Genomic DNA, 22,255 nt, shown 5'->3' on the forward strand with positions numbered 1-22,255 from the left:
TCAGGGCAAAGGAGAATCAGGGTGCCTTAATAAAGCGGAGTGGACTGTTTCTCCTCGCACAGGGCTAACGCCATTACTCTGATGAAGCCCTTGTGGTCCAAGTGCCGGAGGACATGTTTGGGGACTTACAAGGAGCCCTTCCCTCTTGCGGAAGCGATTCCCTGACTATGGGCCAGGGACCAGGGGAGTTCCCATTACCCCCTGTTGTTCTGACACCACAGAGCCCAAGAACATACTTACCCTGGGTCCTTCTGGGCCTGGCCTGCCAATGGGCCCAGGCATGCCAGGAGCACCTGGAGGGCCAGGTCTACCCTTCAAAAACCAAGAATAAAAGTCAGGACAGCCGGGCACGTTTCCCCCCTTCCAAGGATGGGATCTGTCTCTGGGTCTCCAGGGATGGGTCTCCAGGACCTGTCTCCCAACTCTCCAAAGACTGATGGCCTGAAAAGCGGCTCCCTTAGCTCTAAGAGAAAGTCCTGGGTGTCACATGGTACCACCACACAAGGTCTGGTTCCACATTCAAGAAATGAAAAGGGATAGGAGAGGGACTCTAAACTTCCTTGTTTTTCGATCTTTGAACAGTCCCTTGTACTCCAGTGGATGCTCCCCCAAGGCTGTGCTGTGGAGAGACAATATTATTTTAGGTGAGAACAGTAGATGCTCCCTCAAGATCTTTCACCCGCTCATGCCCATCCCAGGTGACCATCCAGCTTGCTGCTAGCAACTCATTCCTGCATGCTGCAAATATGCAGTTCGCTCCGGGCAGCTGCAGCTGTCCAGTAATTCATGTCAAGGCAGGATGGACTGTGGGCCACTGGCACATCCACACTCCCCTAGGGATCAAGCTGCTGAGGCTGGAATGAACCTGATACTGGAGCCTTGTTTAGTTTTGCTCACTGTTTGAGTTCACCAACTTCATTTATATGATATATATATTTCTGTCTCTGCTTTTCAACCACAGCCAGGGGCCATGCTAAATAGAGTGAGAACAGGGGCTAAGATCCTTGATCCTTGCATACCCACTGGCTAGTTCCTTTCTTTTTTAAACAAGTTGATGTATCCATCTAAAAGGCACAGCAACAGAAAGTGGATGGAAGAGACAGGGAGAGCTCTTCCATGCACTGGTTCACTCTCTCAGTGACTTGCAATAGCCGGTCTGGGCTAGGCCAGTCAGGAGCTAGGAGCTCCGTCTTGGGCCATTTTCTGCTACCTTCCCTGCAGCATCACCAGGAAGACGCACTGGAAGTAGAAGAGCAGAACACTCAGATGTGGGATACCTGCACCACCCTGTGGGTCCCCGACTGGCCAGTTTGTTGGATGGAAATGTGGAGGACTCAGCCTCCTGCCGAGAAGCACCAGTGCTGCCACAGGCACTGGTTTCTGCTCTTGCCTTTCACATCTGGGGCAGACGTCATGGATCAATCATGGTCCTCGTTAGGTCTGAGCGTGAATTCCTTCCAGCTCAGCACCTCAAGCAGCAGCTGAGATAGGGCTGGGTTTCCACCAGTCCCCAGCAGAGCTGTAACCCTGCCAAGAAAGTGCCTACTTAGGGCCCGTGTTGACAGTGAAACCATTTCAATAAAACATGTAACTAGCAATGTAGTAATTGTATTTGGAGTCATGCATATCCTTCTCTTCCCAAGTTGTGCACCTCTTTCAATTACAAGACCTAGAATATCAGGACTGGAATCCTCTGACCACAGTGAGTGGAAAGGGCTGCTTCCTCCCTCTTGATGCTAATGAGAGTCTTGATGACATGTGTTTGGTTCAAAGCTGCTTTGACCTCAAGTAACTTCCATTTATTTTTGTTGAGCTCCAAAGCAGAAGTCATTTGTTTCTGTCTGCTGTGTACTTTATTTCAGTGTAATCAAAGAGACAATGACAGTCATTTTATACCACTGGAGGTTTGTTCTAATGGGTGGCAGAATGAGACAGTCTAAGGCTGGGGCCAATCTGGCCAGGCCTGGCACCCTCTAGAAGTCAGAACACTTGACAGTAGCAGACTCCAGCTAAAGGGACTGGCAGAAAGGGCAAGGTCACACTACCATCCCCAGGGCAGCAGCACCATCACTGGGTGCTGGATTTTGCAGGCCACAGAAGCGCACTGCTGGTTCACACTCCGGGAGCACACATAATCATTCACACGCCTGGGGCACCGGTGCCCATGTGGCACCAGTAGAGCAGTATGAATCATACCTTCCTTCCTGGTCGGCCAAGCTCCCCCTGTAGAAGGAGAAGACAGGTGAACCAAAGCTGCTTTGGAAGAGAAGTGAAAAAACAAAGGCTCTGGTAGGGCTGGTGACGGGAGGTAACCCACAGTTGTGTCTCTTGTCCATTCACAGAACCCCAGTCATCTCAGCAGCCAAGTTCAAACACACCATGGAACCCTCACCCACAGAGCAGTGCTGTCATCAAGGTACTGTTTTCATGCATGAAGGCAGAATCTGCACACGTTTTGAAATCTCAACTAGAAAATTCTCTGTGTCACTCGCCTCCCTCCCCTAGGAAATAGCCTGGAATCATCCAAGAGAGGAAGACTAAAGAACAGAAAGGCCCATACCTTTTCTCCCTTTGGTCCTGTCTTGCCAGGAATCCCAGGTGGACCCTATACAATCAAGGTAAGAAGCAAAGAAATACATGAGATCAAGGCAGGACTGGTGGGGAGGGAGGCACTTGCTGCCTGAAGCTCCTACAGCTGCAGCCTTGCTTGGGCTCCCATGGGAGAGCCTCCCGCTGCACCCCTCCCCCCAGTGAGCTCTCTGAGCCGTATCAGTGCTCCCACGGCTGCCGTGCTCTGCCTTCTGCCTGCAGTTGTCCTCCCCGGAGGCCTCGGCTAACAGAAACATCCTGGGTGCTTGGTGAGAGCAATTCAAGAGTCCTGAAGAAATCCTGCTTGCTGAAAGCAAGGCGTGAACCACTTCTCCCGCGTTTTCAGCGGCTCTTACCCAGCTTCCCAGGTCCTGACAAGGGGCAAGTCTAGCTCTGCTCACTGCAACGGCCCAACTCAGAAACTCCTATGTTTGATTTGTGGGTCCCAGAGATCAAATAATCCTCTCCTTCCCACTTTCAGCATCATTTTTCGTTCAAGACAGTGAGAATGTTGGCAAGGAAATAGTGCACTCTCGTCCTCTTTCCATCCTCAGGAGTGGGCTGCCCCCAGCTCAGGGGTTCAACTCATTGTACCAAGTCTCTGCACACCATCAGTCTGCTCAAGTGTCTGTGAAATGCTCGGCTGGCACCTGTTTTCCAAAATCCCCAAAAGAGCAGAGAGGAAACCCCTCAACATCCCTCAGGGTTCGTCTGCACAATGTAGAGCCTGACGTGAGTGTGTGAAACATGGTTCCTCTGAGACTTGTCCAAATGACCTACAGCCTCACCCCAGCCAGAGGTGCCCGCGCTTGCCAGCACCTACAACTCCCCTGGGGATCCCAGAAAAATCCCAAAGCCTAGGCCATACTTTTTGGCCAAGTGAAAAGCCACATTAGAACAAGGCAGAGTGGGGCAGAGAGGAACAGACTGTCTAACAAAGTCTCCAAGGGCTCACACGTACATGGCTGATTTATCCACCTTCTGCTTTGGGAAGGGAGAGGGAGAGCATTCACTCACTCTATTTTTTAGTATCTTAATTTTTTTTTTTTTTTCATTTCGTGAGCCATTTGACAAGAATGTTGTACTCCAGCCCAGTGCTTCTCAAAGTTTAGCCTGGAAGCAATTCACTCTATTCATCATGACGGGAAGGTGATTGGCTGGTAGGCCGGAGGGACATTCTGCATTTCTCATCAGCAACCATGCAGTAGCAGCGCAGCTGGTCCACAGGTCTCACTTTGAAAGAGATAAGTCCACACTGTTTTAAAGGAACAGGTAGCAGTACCGTGCAGTTTCCATGAGACTCAATGGGGCTGCACAAGGTTTGAGTATGCAGATGTGACTCAAGAGAGGTGTTCTGGGGTCAGTGAGGCATCTGCCTTCTTTGCCACACTCTGTGGGTGCCAGGTGCCTGGAGCTGGCACAGAAGATGGCTGCAGGTGGGAAGGTGGGAATTCAGCCAAGAGGTTTCCCTCTTGCCTCCCGCAGACTTTCTAGCCCCATAAATAGTAAGTAGCATCTGGCCAACTCAGGATTCAAATTCTCATTTTCTTCATTGTATCCTACAAATATGTATGGGAATAGACTTCAATCTATGCACTGCACACAGCAGTGAGCCAGATGAACAAGTTCCTGCTCCTAGAGGCCAGCGCAGAGTTCAGAGCTTCAGCTTTGTGGGCCACAACTTCTCTATCCTGCCCTTTCAGCTCATGAGCAGTCTTAGAATGTCAGAGCTTCATCCACAGCCCATGGGGATTTGACACACCGCTCATGGTTTACAGAGGAGAGACCAAAGAGACCAGGAATACCACTACTCACAAAACCCAAAGAAACTAACAGTACAAGAAGATTATGCCAGTACTAAAACAGGTCATTGTGGAGGAGTGTGATCCACAGGAGCTGGGGAAGGGCACCACTTTAGATTGGATGGTCAGGAAAGGCATGGCCAGAAGGCAGCAGGAAAACTCAGTTCTGGGCAACTAGAAGGAGCTACCCGTGATAAAAATCAGATGTAAGATTGCCCCAAGCAGCAGCAGGCGCAGGTGCAAAGGCCCTAAGACTGAAACAAGCTTCAGAGTTTGGTGGCTTAACAACCCAAGAGACACTGGGGGTGATGTAGCTGGTGTATGTCGACGGGAGATGCAGGCCACAGGCAGCAACGGAACACACATGAGGCTTTGCAAGCCCCGATAAGGGCCCTGCCTCTTACCCTGCCAGCAAGCAAAAGCACCGAAGGGTTTGCTCAGTGACACGGAATCTCAGGGTATGGAACAGCCTTGCTCCAGCATTTTGCCTGTTCCTCGTCTTGCCTTTAGCTTTAATAAGGAAGGGTAATTTACCTGTTAGCCAGCTGGGAAGCCCAGGGAAGCTCAGAATAACAAATTTCTCTGTCTCCAAGCAAAGTTTGGAAATCGACTCACACTTTTTGTATAATATGCATCTCTATCAACTTTTTAGAAAATCCTTTGTGTGCGGGATTTCAAAAAAATTCTGCACCAAAATTAATTTATTTTGATTTCATTTCCATAAGCGTCTTGAAATATCCATGCATAAAGGGTATTGTCATCAAGTATCTGATGACAACTGTAATAATAACCGCATCCCTCCAGGTGGCATCTCATTTCGTCTCCCATTCCCCACACGGCCAGTGTGGCAGGGACAGTCAGCTACTGTGTCCATTGTTAGATGAGGAAATCAAGGTTGGGAGGTCAGAAGTCACCCAGAGAACCAGTACTCTAACCAGGTGACTCAGGCTTAACTAGAGGGATGTTACAGAAGACAAAATAGCCCTGAATCACTCTAAAAGGAAGAGAGACTAAGAGGCCATGCCCAGGGGTTTCCCTGCTCTGAACTGAAGCCAGGGGACAGAGGTCAAGAGAGCGCACCAACCTGCAGGCCAGGCGGTCCAGGGGAGCCGGGTGGGCCTTGCATACAGGGGGACTGCGAGGTCTCAAGTTCCAGGAGGAGATTCTTCACATCTGGGGAGAGAAGCTTTAGTACACAACAACACAGGGTTAAAGGTCAGACTGGCCCCGAGGCAGGGTCACCTTCCTGGACACAGACAGATCCGCTTCAAGATCAGGTTCCCCAGACTGGCACTCCCATGACACTCCAATGATCATTGCAAGACGTGTCACCAGCTTCTCTCATCTGCTCTGGTTTAAATGGATCAGAGAGCTAGGATGACCACTTTGGATGGAGTGAACATCTCGTTTCCAGAACTCTCTCCCATGTTCACACAGTAATGGCCAATAAAAATACAATGTGAGCAACTGATGAGCGCCCCATTGTAGTTTTAAATTTTCTGCTAGCCACATTCTTACCCTAAAAAGAAAATAAGTTAACTTTATTTTGTTTTTTTTTTTTAATTATTTTTGAATGTGTTTTTTGGAAGCTATATTCAAAAATTCAATATAAAATTTTTAAAATTTTCTACCACCCATTGCTTTAGGTTTGATGCTTAATATCTGACTGAAAAATCCATTCTTTTCTTTTTTTTTTTTTTTAAATATCCTGACTACTTACTAACTGTCAGGCACTGTTCTCAGTGCTAAGCCCAGACAGACCAAGAAGGCTGTATGTGTGTTTTAGGAATGTTATCAGCAGCAAGTAATAGAATAGGCAATGATTGTGGCAAATAAGCTTAATTTTAACAATGTACTTTACTCAAATATACCTCAAATACTAGATTATAAACATCGTAAGACGTTAAAATATAGAAAATAAGACAAACATGTAACATGTAAAATATGGAGTATAAAAATTACCAAGACTTTTACGTCCCCCTTTTTCATACTAAGTCTTCAATGTGATGTATTTACAGTACATTGAAGTATTTTTTAAAAAGAACAAGTGCTCCACAGACCCAGGCGGGTCTGGCCCGTGGTCCTGGACAGTACAGGCCTAAGAATCTACCCAGGGCTGGGAGCTCCCTAGGCTACCCCAGCCCGTGGCGTTCCAGCCAGCATCCCGGATTCTGTTCTTTTCCTCTCCTCCCAAATTTCCTCTCACACCTCAGGGGAGCCCGGGGAGGATGATTTTCTGTTCCCCTCAAGGGAGTGGTCCATGTCAGCCACCAATTGTAGAAAGCAAATCCATACACACTTGAGGAGACGGAGAACGAAGGGGGACTTCCGGTTTCTATGCTGCCCATGGGAACTCAAAATATCACAAATTCACCTCAGAATTTTCGAGTAGGTGGTGCCCTGTGCCCAATCCAGTCCCCAGTTCAGAAGAATTTCCCTCCATCGTTTACTTAGAACATTAGGAGACCGGCAGCACCCTGCACGCGACAGCAAAGGCTCGGATCTCTCAGGGAATGTTCTGGAAGCAGCCCCGCCCCGCCCCCGTGAGCATGCGCAGCTCTCTCCCACCCGGCCCGGGGTACTCACCGATCTTCCGCCTCCTCGGAAGAAGGGCGGCGGGAAGAGCGGGGGCGGAGGCGGCGTCAGCAGGCAGCATGTCCTGTGGCTGCCTCGCTTCTTCTGATCCAGGCCGGGAAGGGCTGTTCCAGAGAAAACCGCCGCTCCTTAGCGTGGGGTGCCGGGTACAAGTCTCCGCCCAGCCGGTGGTGCCCCAGGGGAGTCCCGTGCTGCCACCCCAGCCTCCAACCTGCTGAGTGGACCGCCTGTCTGCTGCTTTCCTGCCCTGGATTCGTGGTTGTTAGACAAGCTGACGGTGGCCATTTTGTCCCTCTAGAGAGGCTGGCTTGTCGCTATTGTAGGCAGGGTAAAGAATGCCAGGTTCACGGAGACACGTGGATCCCCCAGGAGGGCCAGCCTCTGTCTGTCTTTCCCTCTTGCCTCGCTTTCTACCTGGCTGACCTGGTGGAAGCCCTCCTCTGTTCCACCCTCCACCCTAATCAGTAGGTCTGTGGGATCTTGCATCTCCAAAACTGTGAGCTGAGTAAAAATAAACGTTTTGTCCTGTTAAAGTTAATTGCTTCAGGCGTTTTGTGTAGTAACCCAATGCTGAGTAACCCTAGTTAATTTTGGTCCTCTCCTCAGAAGGAAATTGTTTAGACGAGGAGGCGATGGGGGATGGGGGGCAGCATCCATTGATTCCTGGAGCCTTCCATCTCCTAGTTTGGTGCCTCAGTACATGGATGGCACACAACATCCAGCACCCAGACCCCCTCAGGCTCCAGTCCCTCCCCCCACAAACCACCACCATCCTGAGCACTCCCGTTGGAGTCCCATGTGTGACCACACCATAGGCGTCCCTGCCTTGGACCTCTCCTTCCAATGAGGTATGTGTGGCAGCCATCCCGAGTGTCATTTGTTGTTGCTGCTGTTGTTGCTTCATCTTGTGACTCTACCACGACCTGCTCATCTGTTCTGCTGAGCCTGGATCCTACTGTGTACCTGCCAGGATGGCCTCAATGAAGAGAAAATGACTGGTGTGGCAAGGATGTGTATCCACAACTACCATGTTTGGGTGGGTGGAAGGGTCAGTTAGTGGAACATCTGTGGAAAATGGCTTGATATTTTCCAGTGAAGTTGGACACACATGGATGCTGGAGCCTAGCCGTGTCACTCTCATGTATTTGTAACTGGAAAAGTGAGTATATATTTTCACCAAACCTATGTACTAGAAGGTTCCTAGCAATAATACTCGTAATTGCCAAAGGCCTTCATCTTTCAGCTCCCAGCTTTAGTCTAAAGGTGGTCCCCTCTGATCTTACGGTCAACATGCTCACTGCCCACCACATACCTCTTGGCCCTGATTCCAGTTTGTAGTTTGTTGGTTCTCCCACCTACCACCCCCAAGGTTCAAAGATTTATTTATTTGAAAGTCATAGAGACAGAGAGATCTTCCATTTGCTGGTTCACTTCCTAAATTCCCTCAGCATCCAGGCCAAAGATAGGAGCCTGGAACTCTGTCTGGGTCTCTCGTGTAGATGTTACAGACTCAAATACCGAGCCACCATCTGCTGCCTTTCCAGGCACATTAGCAGAAGGAAGATGGATCAGAGCAGGCTAGCCAGGCCTCCAGACGGCACCGCAGGCAGGCAGCTCTGTCAGCAGCCTTTTTTTTTTTTTTTTTAAGTATCTTTTTGTTCCTTGAAATTAACTTATGCTATAGTGAGAGAGATCTTCCATTTCTTGGTTCACTCCCTTGATGGCTACATTAGCCAGGCCTGGGCTAGGCCAAAGCCAGAAGCTAGAAGCTTCATCTGGGTCTCTCATCTGGATACAGGGACCTAAGCCTTGGGTCATTGTTGTACTGTTTGTCACAGGCAATTAGCAGGGAGCTGGACTGGAAGTGGAGCAGATGGGACACAAACCAGCACCCATATGGGATGCTGACATCGCAGGTGGCGGCTTGACCTACTACGTCACAGCAGCAGACATGAATGGACAGATATAGGGACAGAAAGAAATGGACTGATCCCAACATTAGAGGGGAGGGAGAAACCGGGGCCAGTGTGCTGAGAAAGGCTAGAGGAAGAAGAGTCAAGGGTGATTTTGAAGGTGCAGGGGCCCCAGGCAGTAGCTCTTGGAGAGTGAGATAGGAAAGCCAGAGGAGCACTGGTTTGTGAGGAAAGCAGCCATTTTGGCGTTGGATACTTGTTTGAGCACACACTCTGCCAGGCCCTGGTTTGGGCCTTGTAAGAGGCACAAGATGCCTCTGACTATAGAAGGTGAGGCCCGCTCAGCTTGGTGGCCCTCCCACAGGCAGCACTGCCCTGGGTACTCCTCCCAGGTATGGGAGAATGTGTGCTGCCTCCACCAGGAAGGATTCCGTGACTTGCCAGACCAAAGTGGAGTAGCCCAGACTTGTACTTCCCTGAGTTTCCCCAGTGTCAGCTCTTCTCGAGTAGGTCAAATGCTTTCCTGGTATGTCCCTGTGGGAGCCAGGCTTAAGTCAGAGGCTAGCATTGTACCAGGCTGAGTGGTTGATACCAACATCCAACTCTTAGACTACATGCATGGTGCTCCTTGAGCAGTTCCCACATGAACTCACCCAATCCTCATGGCAGCCCCTAGAACTAGGTACCTTAATCGTCATCACCATCCCCATTTCACAGGTCAGCTAACCGAGGTAGAGGGGCTAAGTACCCTGCCCACAATCGTGTGGCTAGCCAGTGACAGAGGCAGCATTTGAATCCAGGTGGGCAGTGTCTACAGGTAAAAATGAAAGTTGGGAGGTGAGACCAAGGCGAGAGGCTCCATGACAAGTAGTTGAGATGATGCTGTGTCTCTGGAGACCGCTGGGACATGTGTGGGGACAGAGTTGAAGTGTGGTGGCTCTTCAGGAGAGGGAAGGAAGGCTTGCGGGGGGCGGGACCCGGGGCAGCTCAGGATGAGGCTGCTAGAAAGGATGCATGCTTGCTTGGGTCAGCCTTTTACCCGGTGCTTTGCAGAGGGGCTCGCTCAGGCTGCCTGGACTCTGGGTTGGAATCTGTCAGGGGACCAGGCTGTCCCCTGGGTCGCTGGCTGTCTTCATTCCTGCTTAGAAGACTGGAGTCGCACTGCTGCCGGGGCTGGTGAAGCGGCTGCCATTGTGCACATGCGCCTGGGCAGGGAAACGCGTTGTCATCCGATAGGTAGCTTGGGGCAAGTCTCATTTTATCTGCATGCAGTGATGGCCACCCTAGGGTGCTCTCGCCTTGGGCCCTGTCACAATCACCAAGAGATCCTGTCTCGTGCTGGTTTCTGGAACATTATTTATAAGCATCTAGAGTGTACCCTGCCAAGTGGGGGCCCTTGTGTGGTCACAGCACACAGCGCCAGTCCACTCCCAGAGGGTTCAGAAGCTGGTGCTGGGCAGCTCAAGGTTTCACCCTGCCTAGGTATGTGGGTGGAGAGGGCTGGCAGGCTCGCCCTCCAGGGCCCTGCTCTACACTGTTCCCTGGCCTCTGTTCTGCCGTGGCAGCTGAGCCTCCCCTAGCCAGGTCCACACATACAATTAGCACTCAGAGTCCCAGTGGGGTGTGTGTGACTTATCAGCCTCCCTCCTCACTCCCTTCCCCAGGCTTTGTATGGCTGCCTTTATCCAGCACCCTGTGCTGCTTCCACTGATGTAAAGCCAGTGCCGTTCAAAGCAATCACTTCTCTTATCCCTTCTTGGAAACCAGAGAGCTCTTCAGTGGGCATAGATAATCAGTTGCTGGGTTAGCATGATGGTGCAGTGGGTTAAGCCACTGCCCGTGACACCAGCATCCCATCTGAGCCATGGTTCAAGTCCTGGTTACCCTGTTTTTGAGTTAGCTCCCTGTCAGTGGCCTGGAAAAGCAAAAGAGGATAGTTCCTGCCACTCATGCTGGAAGCCTGGCTGGAGTTCTGTGTTCCTGGCTTTGGACTTGGTCCAGTCCTGGCAGTTGGGGCCATTTGGCAAGTGAGCCAGCGGATGAAAGATATCTCTGTTTCTTCATCTCTCGCTCTCTCTCTCTCTGTAACTCTGCCTTTCACGTAAATCATTTTAGAAAATGATCAGCTGCTTTTCCGGCTGAGGCATCGGCATTGTTCCTTCCCCATTCCCACATCACCCACCTGGCCTTCCTTCCACCCCAGCTGCCTGTCGTGGACCTACTGCATTTCAGCAAGTGAAGGCTGGCTATTTCCGCCCTCCCCCAGTGCCCGGAGCTGTTTGTTTTTAGCACGGTCTGGTTTATTTACAGCCCATTCGATCTCAGAATATTTCCACCAGGTGGACGTGTTTGGAGCAGTTCTGCCCACTCCTCCCTCCCTCCCGGTCAGCTAAGCCAGGACTTCGCATGTCTATTTTGGTGTCACTGAGTGGCCTTCGGCAACCTCTCAGGACCACATTGTCTCCATGCAAGCGTGTCTGGGCTCAGGGTCCAGTCTGGAAAGCTGGGGCGGACTCTGCTGTAATGGAAACAGTTGTGTGTGTACACAGAGCCTGCAGGAACCTGCACGCACCACAGGGCTCAGCCCCGGGCAGCCACTGTGGCAGTGCCTGCTCTCACAGAGGTCAAGATGTCTGACGATCATGCCCCAAAGCCAGCTTACCTTCCTGTGCATGGACACTGCGTCCCATGTCACGGATATGTGCCTAACGCAGGCTTTGGGCAAGCATCGTTGTTTTTCCCCTTTCCAGTTTTGCCCTTTGGACTCTATAGCCCCTCTTGGACAGGGGGGCTTTCTCTTGCTGCATTTCAGGAAACTGAGGCACAGTCTTAGAAAATGTTCTGCTCCTTGTCATTCTTGGAAATAGACAGATTTGGACCAAAGACCCCGAGACCAGGCCCACGTGGCCATGTGGCCTGATACAACTGACTTCCTCAAACTGTCACTCAGTGTCCTTATTTCTATCACAGAGGATTTGGCCCGAGCCTTCTCCAAAGTCCTTTCTTTTTCTACAGTTAGGACCTCACCTTCAGCCCATCACTGGTAAGACCCCCCATCTCTGGGCTGCTCAAAGGCAGCTTTTTCCACTTGTGTCTTCTGTGCTTGCATCAGGCAGCGTCCTTCACATCCACCAGAGGTGTCCCGAGAAGCCAGCAGGGCAGGGAAGTGACAATATCCCCAGCGCGATAGCTCAGTGGCTAAATCCTCTCCTTGCAAGAGCCAGGACCCAAATGGGCACTGGTTAGCATCCTGGCTGCTCCACTTCCCATCCAGCTCCTTGCTTGTGGCTTGGGAAAGCAGTAGAGGATGGTCCAAAGCCTTTGGATCCTGCACCCCTGTGGGAGACCCAGAGGAGGCTCCCGACTCCTGGCTTTGGATCAGCTCAGCTCTGGCAAATGCAGCCACTTGAGAAGTAACCCAGTAGATGGAAGATCTTTCTGACTCTCCTCTCTGTTCGTCCGCCTTCCAAAAAAAAAAAAAAAAAAAAAAAAAGCGCCTCCTGCTTCAGTGGGCTGGGGAAATGAGGTAGGGCCATGCCACAGGGAAATGGCTCTTTTTTTTTTCTGTTCTTCCTGCTATGGAACCTTTCTTTACTGGCCCAAGAAGGAACCCCTGGGTGGGGGTGAACAGGAGAAGGGCACTGCCAAGGGCACCCCCGAGTCGCTGACCATGAGCTGATCACGGAGCAGGGAGTCCTCAACCCCACTGCAGTTGGCCCTGGTCTGCCCTGGCCTCAGTATGTGGCTTAACCACTGTATCACAGTGTCTACTTCTTGAATAACTACAAGATAGAAAAACCAAGTGGCTAACAAAGGCTTGAATGTGTGGAAGGATTTCCAGGAAGAAGAGATGAATACCTGTTGAAGGGGAGAAACCAGGGAAGACTTTCTGAAAGAGGTGCTGTTTCAGCCAAGCCTTGACTGCAGTCTTGCTGGGACCAGGATGGGAGGAGCTTAGGGGCAAGGGTTAGGCTCCATTCCTTCCCTAACGAATTTTCCTTGGTATTTCTCAGAAATGGGGTGGAAGACATCAGAACAAACAGGCGCAGAGTCCCAGGCCGTTGCCCTGGGGCCACCTGCAGCACATTTCCCGAGATGCCTCCATCACACACACTCCCAGTTCTTGGTCACAGTCCAGCAGATCCTGTTCGCTCAGACTTCACAATGGAGACGCCAGTTTGGCCCCTTTCACATCGCGTGATTCGGCCACGTGGTAGCAGACTTCTCCCGAGAACGTCTGTGTCAGTCACACAGCTGCACTTGGTTTTGTGATTGTGAAAATGGAGGCACTGAGACGGACCATCATGTGCCTGATGGGCTCTCTACCTAATTAGTCCACCTAACCAACATATCATGCTCGTTCACTCTCCTCAGCTGATCTCTTTTCTCTGTGTTTCACAGCATCTCTGTCTTCCCAAGCAGTGATTGCTGCATTTCCTTAAGTCAAATGCCACCTTGTGTCCTTCATTGTCTGTAACACCCCTCAGCCAGGTGCCAACCGGGGAGGCTGGAACCTGCCATCTAGCACTGGTGATACCTCGCTGGGCGACCTTAGATGACTCACTGCCCGCTCTTCATCTTGACTTGTCCAGATGTAAAAAGGGGAACGTTGGACCAGATGGCCTTAATCGCTCTGCAGCATTGGCTCTTACCAGGCACTGCGATTGCCAAGACCTGAACGATCCCTCATTAGGACCCTGCCCAGGGTAGAGAGATCTTGCTCTCCTCCTCCAAGTAATCTCTGCCCTCAAGTTCCCTCTGGTGCCCTGGCCCGGACACCAGCTCAGCACAGCAGAGCTGCCTGCCAAATCAAATTTGTAATCAAAGTTTCCGGTGCCTTCATGCAGCTGTCTGCAGGTGTAATCTTCACAGTATTTTGTCTTAATTGCAGGTCTGCGATTGATCAGCCTGGCCAGAAGACCCCTCCTGGAAGACTGCCACTCTTGCGCAATGTTCCAGACGCTCCTGACCCCACCACTGCCACCCTCAGGCCAATTGCCACCGAGGGGCTCAAGAGACTGCTTCTTTGTGTCTCCCACTACATAGAGATGTGGGCTCCGGTCACTCCAGCACCCTTGCCCAGGACTCATCACCCTCATGGGCCACAAGGGCATCTACCTGTCTGGGGACAGAGCCAGGGTGCCCCAGCCCTAGGGATCAATCTACTGTCTCAACCCAAGACCTCAGCAGGCAGAGAGGTAGATCAGAGGGCCTAGGGTTTGTTCCCACCGCCCGAGACTCTGCTTGAGAAGGCTTTCCTCGGGTTCCTTGGCCCATCAAACCTTGGACTTGGGCTCTGGGTCCATCCTTGCTGAATCCAGTCACAGCAAGGTTTCAGAGACCTTAGTTTAGAGAAAATTCTTAATTTCCGGAATCTGACCAAATCCCCGATCGTTCCTGTCTGCCTTCCCACAGAATCCCATTGAGGAGGTTAATCAGAATCCCCCAACCTTGGGGTCTCCTCTTAGTAATTTTGCATCCACTCCCCAACCCACTCCTCAGCTACAAATCCACACTTGTAGGATGGGCACTTGGCACAGCAGGTAACTTACCAATGGGGATGCCCTCATCCCATACTGAGTTGCTGGGGTTGAAGTCCAGCTCCACCTCGGACTCCAGCTTCCTGCCAGTGTGCACATCAGTGGCGGCTCAAGCAGCTGAGTTCCTACCCGTTGCTGGGAGACCCGGACAAAGTGCTCGCCTCCTGACTTTAGCCTGGCCCAGCCTTGGCTGTTGGAGGCATTTAGGGGACGAACCAGCAGATGAAAGCTTGCTGTCTCTTCCTCGATTTCTATATTTTTGCCTTTAAATACACACTTTTAAAAAGAGAAGAAAGAATGGGTAACTTTTGTTTGCTTGTTTTAAATACCCACTTGTCCTTGTGTGGGTGCTGAGCTCTGTGTGCTATTGTGTTGGTCTTGACACCCAAGGCACAGCCTGAAATAAAGTCTCCCTTACCATTTTTAAAATGATGTTTTTAATGTATTTGAAAGGCAGTGCGGGGGGGTGGAGGGGAGAGGGGAGAAAGAGAGAGAGAAGGCTTCTATCCGTTGGTTCACTCCCCAAATGCACGCAATGGCCAGAGCCGGATCAAGACCTTCTTCTGGGTCTTGAAGCAGCGTCCATTGGGGATGCTGGCATCACAGGTAGCAGCTTTACTTGCTCTGCCACAATGCTGGCTCCTCCCTTGCCACTTTAACAAGCATCAGAATCCGTTTTCCTTTGATCCCAAAATCCAGTGTCTGTGTCTCTTTGGCTGAGCCCTGTAAGAACCTTCTCATCCCCACAAGCATGTGTTGAGTGTTTACTGTGTGCCATGCCACCAGCATACAGAGATGAAGAAATATATGATCTAGGGGCCCAGCACAATAGCCTAGTGGCTAAAATCCTTGCCTTGGATGCTCCAGGATCCCATATGGGCGCCGGTTCATGTCCCGGCGGTCCCACTTCTCATCCAGCTCCCTGCTTGTAACCTAGGAAAGCAATCCAGGACGGTCCAAAGCCTTAAGACCCTGCACCCGCATGAGAGACCTGAAGAAGCTCTTGGCTCCTGACTTTGGATCAGCTCAGCTCCAGCCATTGCGGCCACTTGAAGAGTGAACCAGTAGATGGAAGATCTTCCTCTCTGTCCTCCTCTCTGTATATCTGACTTTCCAATAAAGGCAGAAGTGCATGATCTAGCTTTTGGGGGACTAAGAATTTTCCTCTCATCTGCTGAGTTCCCTGGTCAGGGTGCATTTCCAGGAATACTGGTTGATGGCGGAGACTGAAGGAGAAAGGCGTTGCAAAAAGGTAGTACATTGCTGAGATGAGTGGCAGGAGGGACACTTGCTGATCCTTGTGCAGCGGAAATGCCAGGCATGAGGTGGCAGCAACTTGGCTCTGCGTTTCCCACGAATTCTTGCCTTTTCTTCCTGGTGGATGCTCCCTAAGCCTTCCCGGTCCCTGGGGGATAGCTGGCTGTCTCTTACCACTTGCCCCTTCCCTGTCATCCTCAGGACAGTTGAGGGGCAGGGAAGCTGGCTAGGTCCTGCCTAATCCTCAGACATGGCCTTGAAATCCCAGGACCTCCTGAAAGTGGGGTCTGGGCAGAGAAGGCTAGCCTTCCAGAATGTTCTCCACATTTGTTTCCTCCCCCCTGCTCATGAGCCAGAGCTACGCCTGAGAAGGCCTGTACTTCCCAGTCCTCTGCAGGGAGGACATGGAGGTGGTGACTGTGCCTGCAATGGGTCTGCCTGGTACAAGGCACTCAGCTCCAGGGAAGGTGGAAAGGACCTGCATCCCTGAATGGCGGCAGGGAGGAGCAGCCTGCAACCAGGGATGCCGGACTGCTTACTACGTGGGCAAAAACCGAACACCAGGGTCTTTGTGGTGGTGCAGTAAGCTAAACCACTTTGTGCAATGCCCAGCACCCCTATGAGTGCTCAACACTGGCTGTTCTGCTTCTGGACCAGCTCATGCAACCAGGAAGGGATGAAGAATGACCCGAGGCCTGGGACCCTGCACCTGCATGGGAGACTTGGGTAGAGTTCCAGGCTCCTGGCTCGTCTCCTGGCCAGCCCTGGCTGGCTGTTGCAACCAGCATGGGAAGTTCTCTCTTTCTCTCTGTCTCTCTGTCTGACTTTTCCCTTCAAGTAAATAAACAAATAAATCTTAAAAAAAAAAAATGCTGGCCAGCTTGAGCCCTCCAGTGCTGCCCAGGCCAGCAGACAGCAGTGGCCTACGCCCGGCAGCAGGGGACAGTGATGAGGGACGTTCTGTGATGATGTCATCCTGTTGTCCTCTGAGTGTCACCACACACAGTCCAGGAGGGTGTCAGCATCTAAGCGCCCTTGTTTTCAGACAGGGTTGGGGAGGCCGGGGAGGCACCTAGCGTCGCTCGCAGCTGGTCCATTGGAAGCCAGACCTGTGGCAGAAAGGGGCCCTCTCCTGTCTGGCTCCACCACACCAAGAGTGACCAGAAAGTTATGGGAAAACAGCAGCTGAGATAGCCAGAGGGGTCGTCCCAGCCAGCCAGCGTGGAGCAGCTCCCCAAGCCCCCAAGATCGTATCTTTCTGGCCACATCTGAAGATCAGGCCTCTGGGTCCCCATTTCCTGACCTCTAAGTTTCATGGGAACCTCAGTGCCCCCTCCCCCTCCCCGCATGCCTACCAACTATCCATGTCTCAAAGAAGGCTCCCTCTGACCTGACTTTCCCTGCCTCAGTGTGACCAACAGAGTTGCACCAAGCCTACTTGTTACCCATCGGGGCGGGTGGGTGCTTGGCACAGTATTACATCACCACTTCAGACCCTCATATCCCATTTCAGAATGCCTGGTTCAAACCTGGGCTCCTAGGCTTCCGTTCTAGCTGCCTGCAGGTGACAACTTGTCCCTCTCACCTGTGCGGGACACCTGGCTAGCAATCGGGGTCCCTGGCCTCAGCCCACCTGGCTCAGTGCCAACTCTTATTGTATTTGGAGAGTGAACCAATGGATGAATGATCTCTCTCTGTCTTTCAAATCCAAGGCAAAAAAAAAAAAAAAAAAAAAAGGAATAAAAATATTTCAAAGATAAACCCTTCAAGAAATAAGATGGATGGATGAGCAGATACATGATGTCATCGTTAAGCTAAACAACACCCACTCTGGGGATCTGTGTGTGTGTGGCTGGGAGCGGGGGTCCGGTGCGGGGGAGTGGTCTACTGGGGCCACAGGCTGGTCGCCTGACCTAGCCACCATCACTGGCTCCTGGCTCAGTCATCGTTTCGAGTTTGTCGTTATTTTGAGTGAGTCCTGGATCAGTGGTGCTTCCTATGCACGCATAGACTCAACCGAACAAACTCCGCCCCTTCTCCTCCCGCAAGGAATTATTTTGGACCTTATCTGAAGGAAGCCATCTGCTTTTTGAGTTCAAGTTCTAATTTGACCAAATGGTATGCGGTAAGTAGCGAGGAAAGAGGAGACAATGTTATTAGGAGCCAAGGGAACATAAAGAAACCTCCCCACGCTGGCTGTGCTGGGCGCTGAATTCGATTACGTTGGCCAGCATAAATCAACGAGTGCTATTAAATCTCTTCAGCCTTGACAGGGAAGGCCAAGTTCCTAGGATTACTCAGGAGCTCTGGCCTTGGGGCAAAGACAAAAGCCTGCAGCTGCATCGGGCCCAGAGTGGGTTATTTCCAACAGCTGCTGACACCTGGCTGAGCAGAAGGGCCCTGTGTGTCCTGCCCCTTCCTGCAACAGTCTTTTTCCCGAAGGGACGTTTCAGCTCTGTGGGCCCTTGTCATTCAAAACCACATGACTCATTCAACCCTTTGCCCTCGCCCCTTCATGGCCACGCAGAAGGGAAGAGGCTGCTCCTGGGAAGTCCCTTCCTGTCCACTGAGTCACTCACACCCCTTGCGTTCAGAAACCAGCCAGCCTCAAGCCGACCCGTGTGGACTTCATGGAGAAGGAGATCTGCCCAGGTGACCAAGCTGGCAAGGCGAACCCTGAGCTGCAGGCAGCCACTCCGGAAATTTTCCGACTCTCAATTCCCTTCCTGCTTGGAGTCTGTCGGACTTTGGAAAGATGGAAAAACCCCATCTTGCGTTCCAGAAGAGAGACAATACTTCTGTGTAGATGCAATGTTTGGCTTAATCCTTTACAATAGGTCAGGTACATATGCCTGGTTTTCAAAATTCAAAATCCCAGTGCCTGTGTTTCTCTCACAGTACGTGAGGCTGAGGTTATTCCCAGCTACCTTAGAGCCATTTATATCCCGGTCATGTTCCCACTAGGCTGCTTGTCCTTTTCCTTACAATGTTTTTTCTTATAAGTAAAGAATGTAGCACTTTATGATAAGACTTGCAATGCTTTTTCCTTGGTTTGCTTTGGGTTTTTTAATTTTGTTTTTGCTACACATGGCTTTTATTTATTTGTTGTATTTATTTATTTATTCATTTATTTATAGAAAAATAAGATATGGGCCTAGCACAGTAGCCTAGTGGCTAAAATACTTGCCTTGCATACGCCGGGATCCCATGTCGGGACTAGTTCATGTTCTGGCAATTCCACTTCCTTTCCAACTCCTTGTTTGTGGTCTGGGAAAGCAGTCGAGGATGACCCAAAGCCTTGGGACCCTGCACCCCTGTGTGAGACCCAGAAATAAGCTGCTAGCTCCTGGCTTCAGATCAGCCCAGCACCAGCTGTTACAGCCATTTGGGGAATGAATCAGTGGATGGGAGATCTTTTCCTCTGTATCTCCTTCTCTCTGTAAATCTGCCTTTCCAATAAAAATAAAATAAAAAATTTAAAACAAATGAACAAGCTGGCATTGTAGCACAGTGGTTCAAGCCTCTGCTTGCAACACTGGCATTTTGTAGCAGAATATCGATTCAAGCATCATCCACTCTGCTTCCCATGCAGCTCCCTACTGATACACCTGGGAGAGTAACGCAGGATGACCCAGGTGGAGCTCAGGCTCCTGATTTCGGCTTGGCATCAGGCCCCTCAGTTACATCATGGAGATGTCACTCAAGTCCAAAGCCATCCTAGCTGGACATTGTACACATGGACTCTCAGAGTCAGAGCCCAGCAGACACACACGCCCAGATCCTGCCTCTAGGTACATGCTACTTCAGTAAGGTAGCAAACGGCTTGTGAACCACAACACCAGAGAACAGCTAAGGCCAAAAGGATCCTTGCAATCTGGTCCATGTCTCTATCTAGGATGAGGACGCTGGCTCTCAGAAGACAGCAAGTGGCTTATCCCATACTGTTCACGCCTGGGTTTTACTCCTGGGCCCCGGCACCATGGTGCGATGCTCTCTAAGGACATTAGTCAACAGGCAAGCTACCAGGCCTTCTGCAAGCCTCTTCCACAAGCTTTTTCCATTGGCTGTGCACAGAAGCCCAGGCTGGCAGATGCACCCTTACTCTTGGGGCTGTCCAGCAGAGAGAGGGCAGGAGCAGTGGAGCAGTGGACTCAGAACATGGATGAGAATAACAAGGCAAGGAATGACTTGCCAGAGAAACACTGGAGAAAGATTTTTCGGGTCTTGGAGTGTGTCTCAAGCTGCATCTGTCTGCCAAAGGTGCAGGTGCACCCAGCGGGTATGGTGATGCCTAGATCAACCAGCCTTCGCAGGGCCCTGCTACTCTCCAGGTCCAGGGCCATGCATCTCTTCTTCCCTACACCGCCCCTGCATGGCCATGCCCATTGCAGCTCTTGGGAAGACCAGCAGAGGGTGAAGCTTGCTTTCCTTGCTTGGAGCCTCCCTCTATCCTGAATATAATTCTTGGACACTGGAAAGTTCGGTTTCCGAGACAGAGAATTTGAAGTCTTTGGAGGGGGCATCCCCATTGGGCTCACCCCAAAAAGCATGGTCTCCAAAACGGGGTTAGTCTTGAAGAGACACAAAGGGGGAGTCTCCTTTCAGCTCTTGCCCAATGACCTATCCCACACGCTCTCATAGTGGGGATAAGTTCAAATACAGGGAGCAAGAACAGAGAAGCCCACAGCTAAGACAGCAGCCTGCCTGGTCCAAGAGGCCTGAAAAGAGTCCTCTGGAAGTTCTGGGGCTTTCCCTACACTTCCCTGAGAGATGCCAAGATGACAGGTGGCAGCAGGAGATGGGGCTGGAAGATGAGGAGCCTGTGTGGGGGTGGGGAAGAGCCTGCACAGCTCACAGGAATACTTCCTCCTCTTTTCCCTCTCTTTCTGTCTTCAGGCCCCAGCTGGTGGCCAGGGCAAGTGGGCAGCAGCCTGGAGGCCTCCACTCCAGCTGTCACCGGCTCGTGTTTATGTTGGTTGCCATGAGAGGTAAGTGCGGTGTGAATGGAGCTGTAGGCTCCGGGGCAGGACATGGAGCAGGGCCAGGTGTATTTTTAAAGCAGCCAGGGAAAGCTGGTTGGTCACCAGCACGGAACTGCCTCTCCTCCTAGCACCCATGGGTTTACAAGCACAGAGGGGATGGACTGCCCGAATCACTGCACACTTTCAGCTCAAAGTTGCTTCGGTTGTGTTTGGAATCTTTGGCACTATTGAAAGTACTTGATGTTAAAATTAGCCACATCGGTCCTCATAATTTCTCTGAAAGTTAAATCCTACTTTGGGCCCCATTTCATGTATGAAGAAACTGACATATAGTTTGAGAAATTTGCCCAAGGTCACAGTGTGAAGAGAAATGCAGGGGCCTCTGGAAGTCTTCCTCCTAACTACCTCGTAGTTCTGCCTCTACCATGATGGGGTTTTATTTGGGGGGGGGATGGAAGTGGGGAGGGAAGAGAGAAGAATGTCCCTCTTCCAGCCATGGGAAGTTGTTTGGGGACAAACAGGACGATGAATAGTTTATGTCCCCAGAGTCAGGTGAGGAAGTATCCCCATTCGCCATCTTTCTGAAGGCCTCAAAGAATGAGCTCCAGTTGTCTTAGCTGTCTGCCTGCCCCTCTGAGCATTCCCACTGGTGACCGTCTCACTCCTCCACTGCTTTATTGGGATTGCCATGCATGGAAACTGCTAGCATCCAAATCCTATGCCAGGGTCCACTTTTGGGAAGGCACCCAAACAGTGACAGTGCAGGTGCCTGCTCCTGGGATATTCTTGGCACTGATGGTATTCGTAGGCCACTGTACCCAATGGAAAAGATATGGGGAGGGGAGATAAGAGAGGGTGAGAGAAAACAGAACCTGGAATTATTACTTTACCTGGACAACAGGTAGGTAATTAAATTAAGGTATTATTGCAAGGCAATTAAATTAAGAAGTATAATCCAAGGTGCTTAATCTGAGCTGGCCCCAAATGCCTCCACCCATGACATCCTAATCAGAGACACACTCAAGAGAGCAGTGTGACCCTTGAAGCAAGGTGCTGTGGCGCTGGCTTTGAAGACGGAGGAAGAGGCTGGGAGCCAAAGATGACCAGAAAAGCAACCTATATCCCAGACAAGGCAGGAAACCGAATTCTTCCCTGGGGCCTTGCCCACCCCTTGGTCTGTGCCTGGTAATACAAACTTCAGACTTCTGACCTTGAGAGAGCATGGGCGTGTGCTCTTGTGATTTGTCCTAATGTGGTGACTCCGGGCAATGCTGGAACAAAGGCTCTCAGAGTGCGACCACAGACCTAGCTGTATCAGCAGCACCTGGAGTGTGTTAGACATGTAGGGTCCAGAGCCCTGTTCCTGATTTACTACGTCAGAAGCTCCTGGAGGTAGGAATTGATCCCAGCGATCTGCCTTTTTCCGGGCCCTGCAGGAGGCGCCTGATATTGTCTTGGTTAGAACCCCGTGGGCAGCTGTAAGCAGCACCCACAGCTGGGGAGATTCAGGGTTCTGTGATGCGACCCCCAATGATTCTGGCTGCTGGGAAAGCCCACAACAGAGGCCAAACCACTAC

General features: G+C 51.2%; 1 protein-coding gene across 3 annotated transcripts in view; it reads right to left on the minus strand.

The window, feature by feature from the left end:
• The window catches only part of COLQ (collagen like tail subunit of asymmetric acetylcholinesterase), a 49,783-nt gene that overhangs the window by 21,528 nt on the left and 6,000 nt on the right, over positions 1 to 22,255 (minus strand). The window contains exons 2-6 of one of the 3 annotated variants that reach the window (XM_004588312.2): positions 6,978 to 7,090; positions 5,476 to 5,577; positions 2,561 to 2,605; positions 2,197 to 2,223; positions 241 to 312 (exon numbers count right to left, since the gene is read on the minus strand). In XM_004588312.2, the coding sequence (XP_004588369.2) occupies positions 241 to 312; positions 2,197 to 2,223; positions 2,561 to 2,605; positions 5,476 to 5,577; positions 6,978 to 7,090 (359 nt within the window). Of the gene's footprint in view, positions 1 to 240; positions 313 to 2,196; positions 2,224 to 2,560; positions 2,606 to 5,475; positions 5,578 to 6,599; positions 6,710 to 6,765; positions 6,902 to 6,977; positions 7,091 to 22,255 lie in introns of those variants that run through there. The other 2 variants (XM_058657136.1, XM_058657137.1) reach the window with 2 other exon arrangements.

This window comes from Ochotona princeps, chromosome 30, assembly GCF_030435755.1.
Source record: "Ochotona princeps isolate mOchPri1 chromosome 30, mOchPri1.hap1, whole genome shotgun sequence".
NCBI classification, from domain to species: Eukaryota; Metazoa; Chordata; class Mammalia; order Lagomorpha; family Ochotonidae; genus Ochotona; species Ochotona princeps.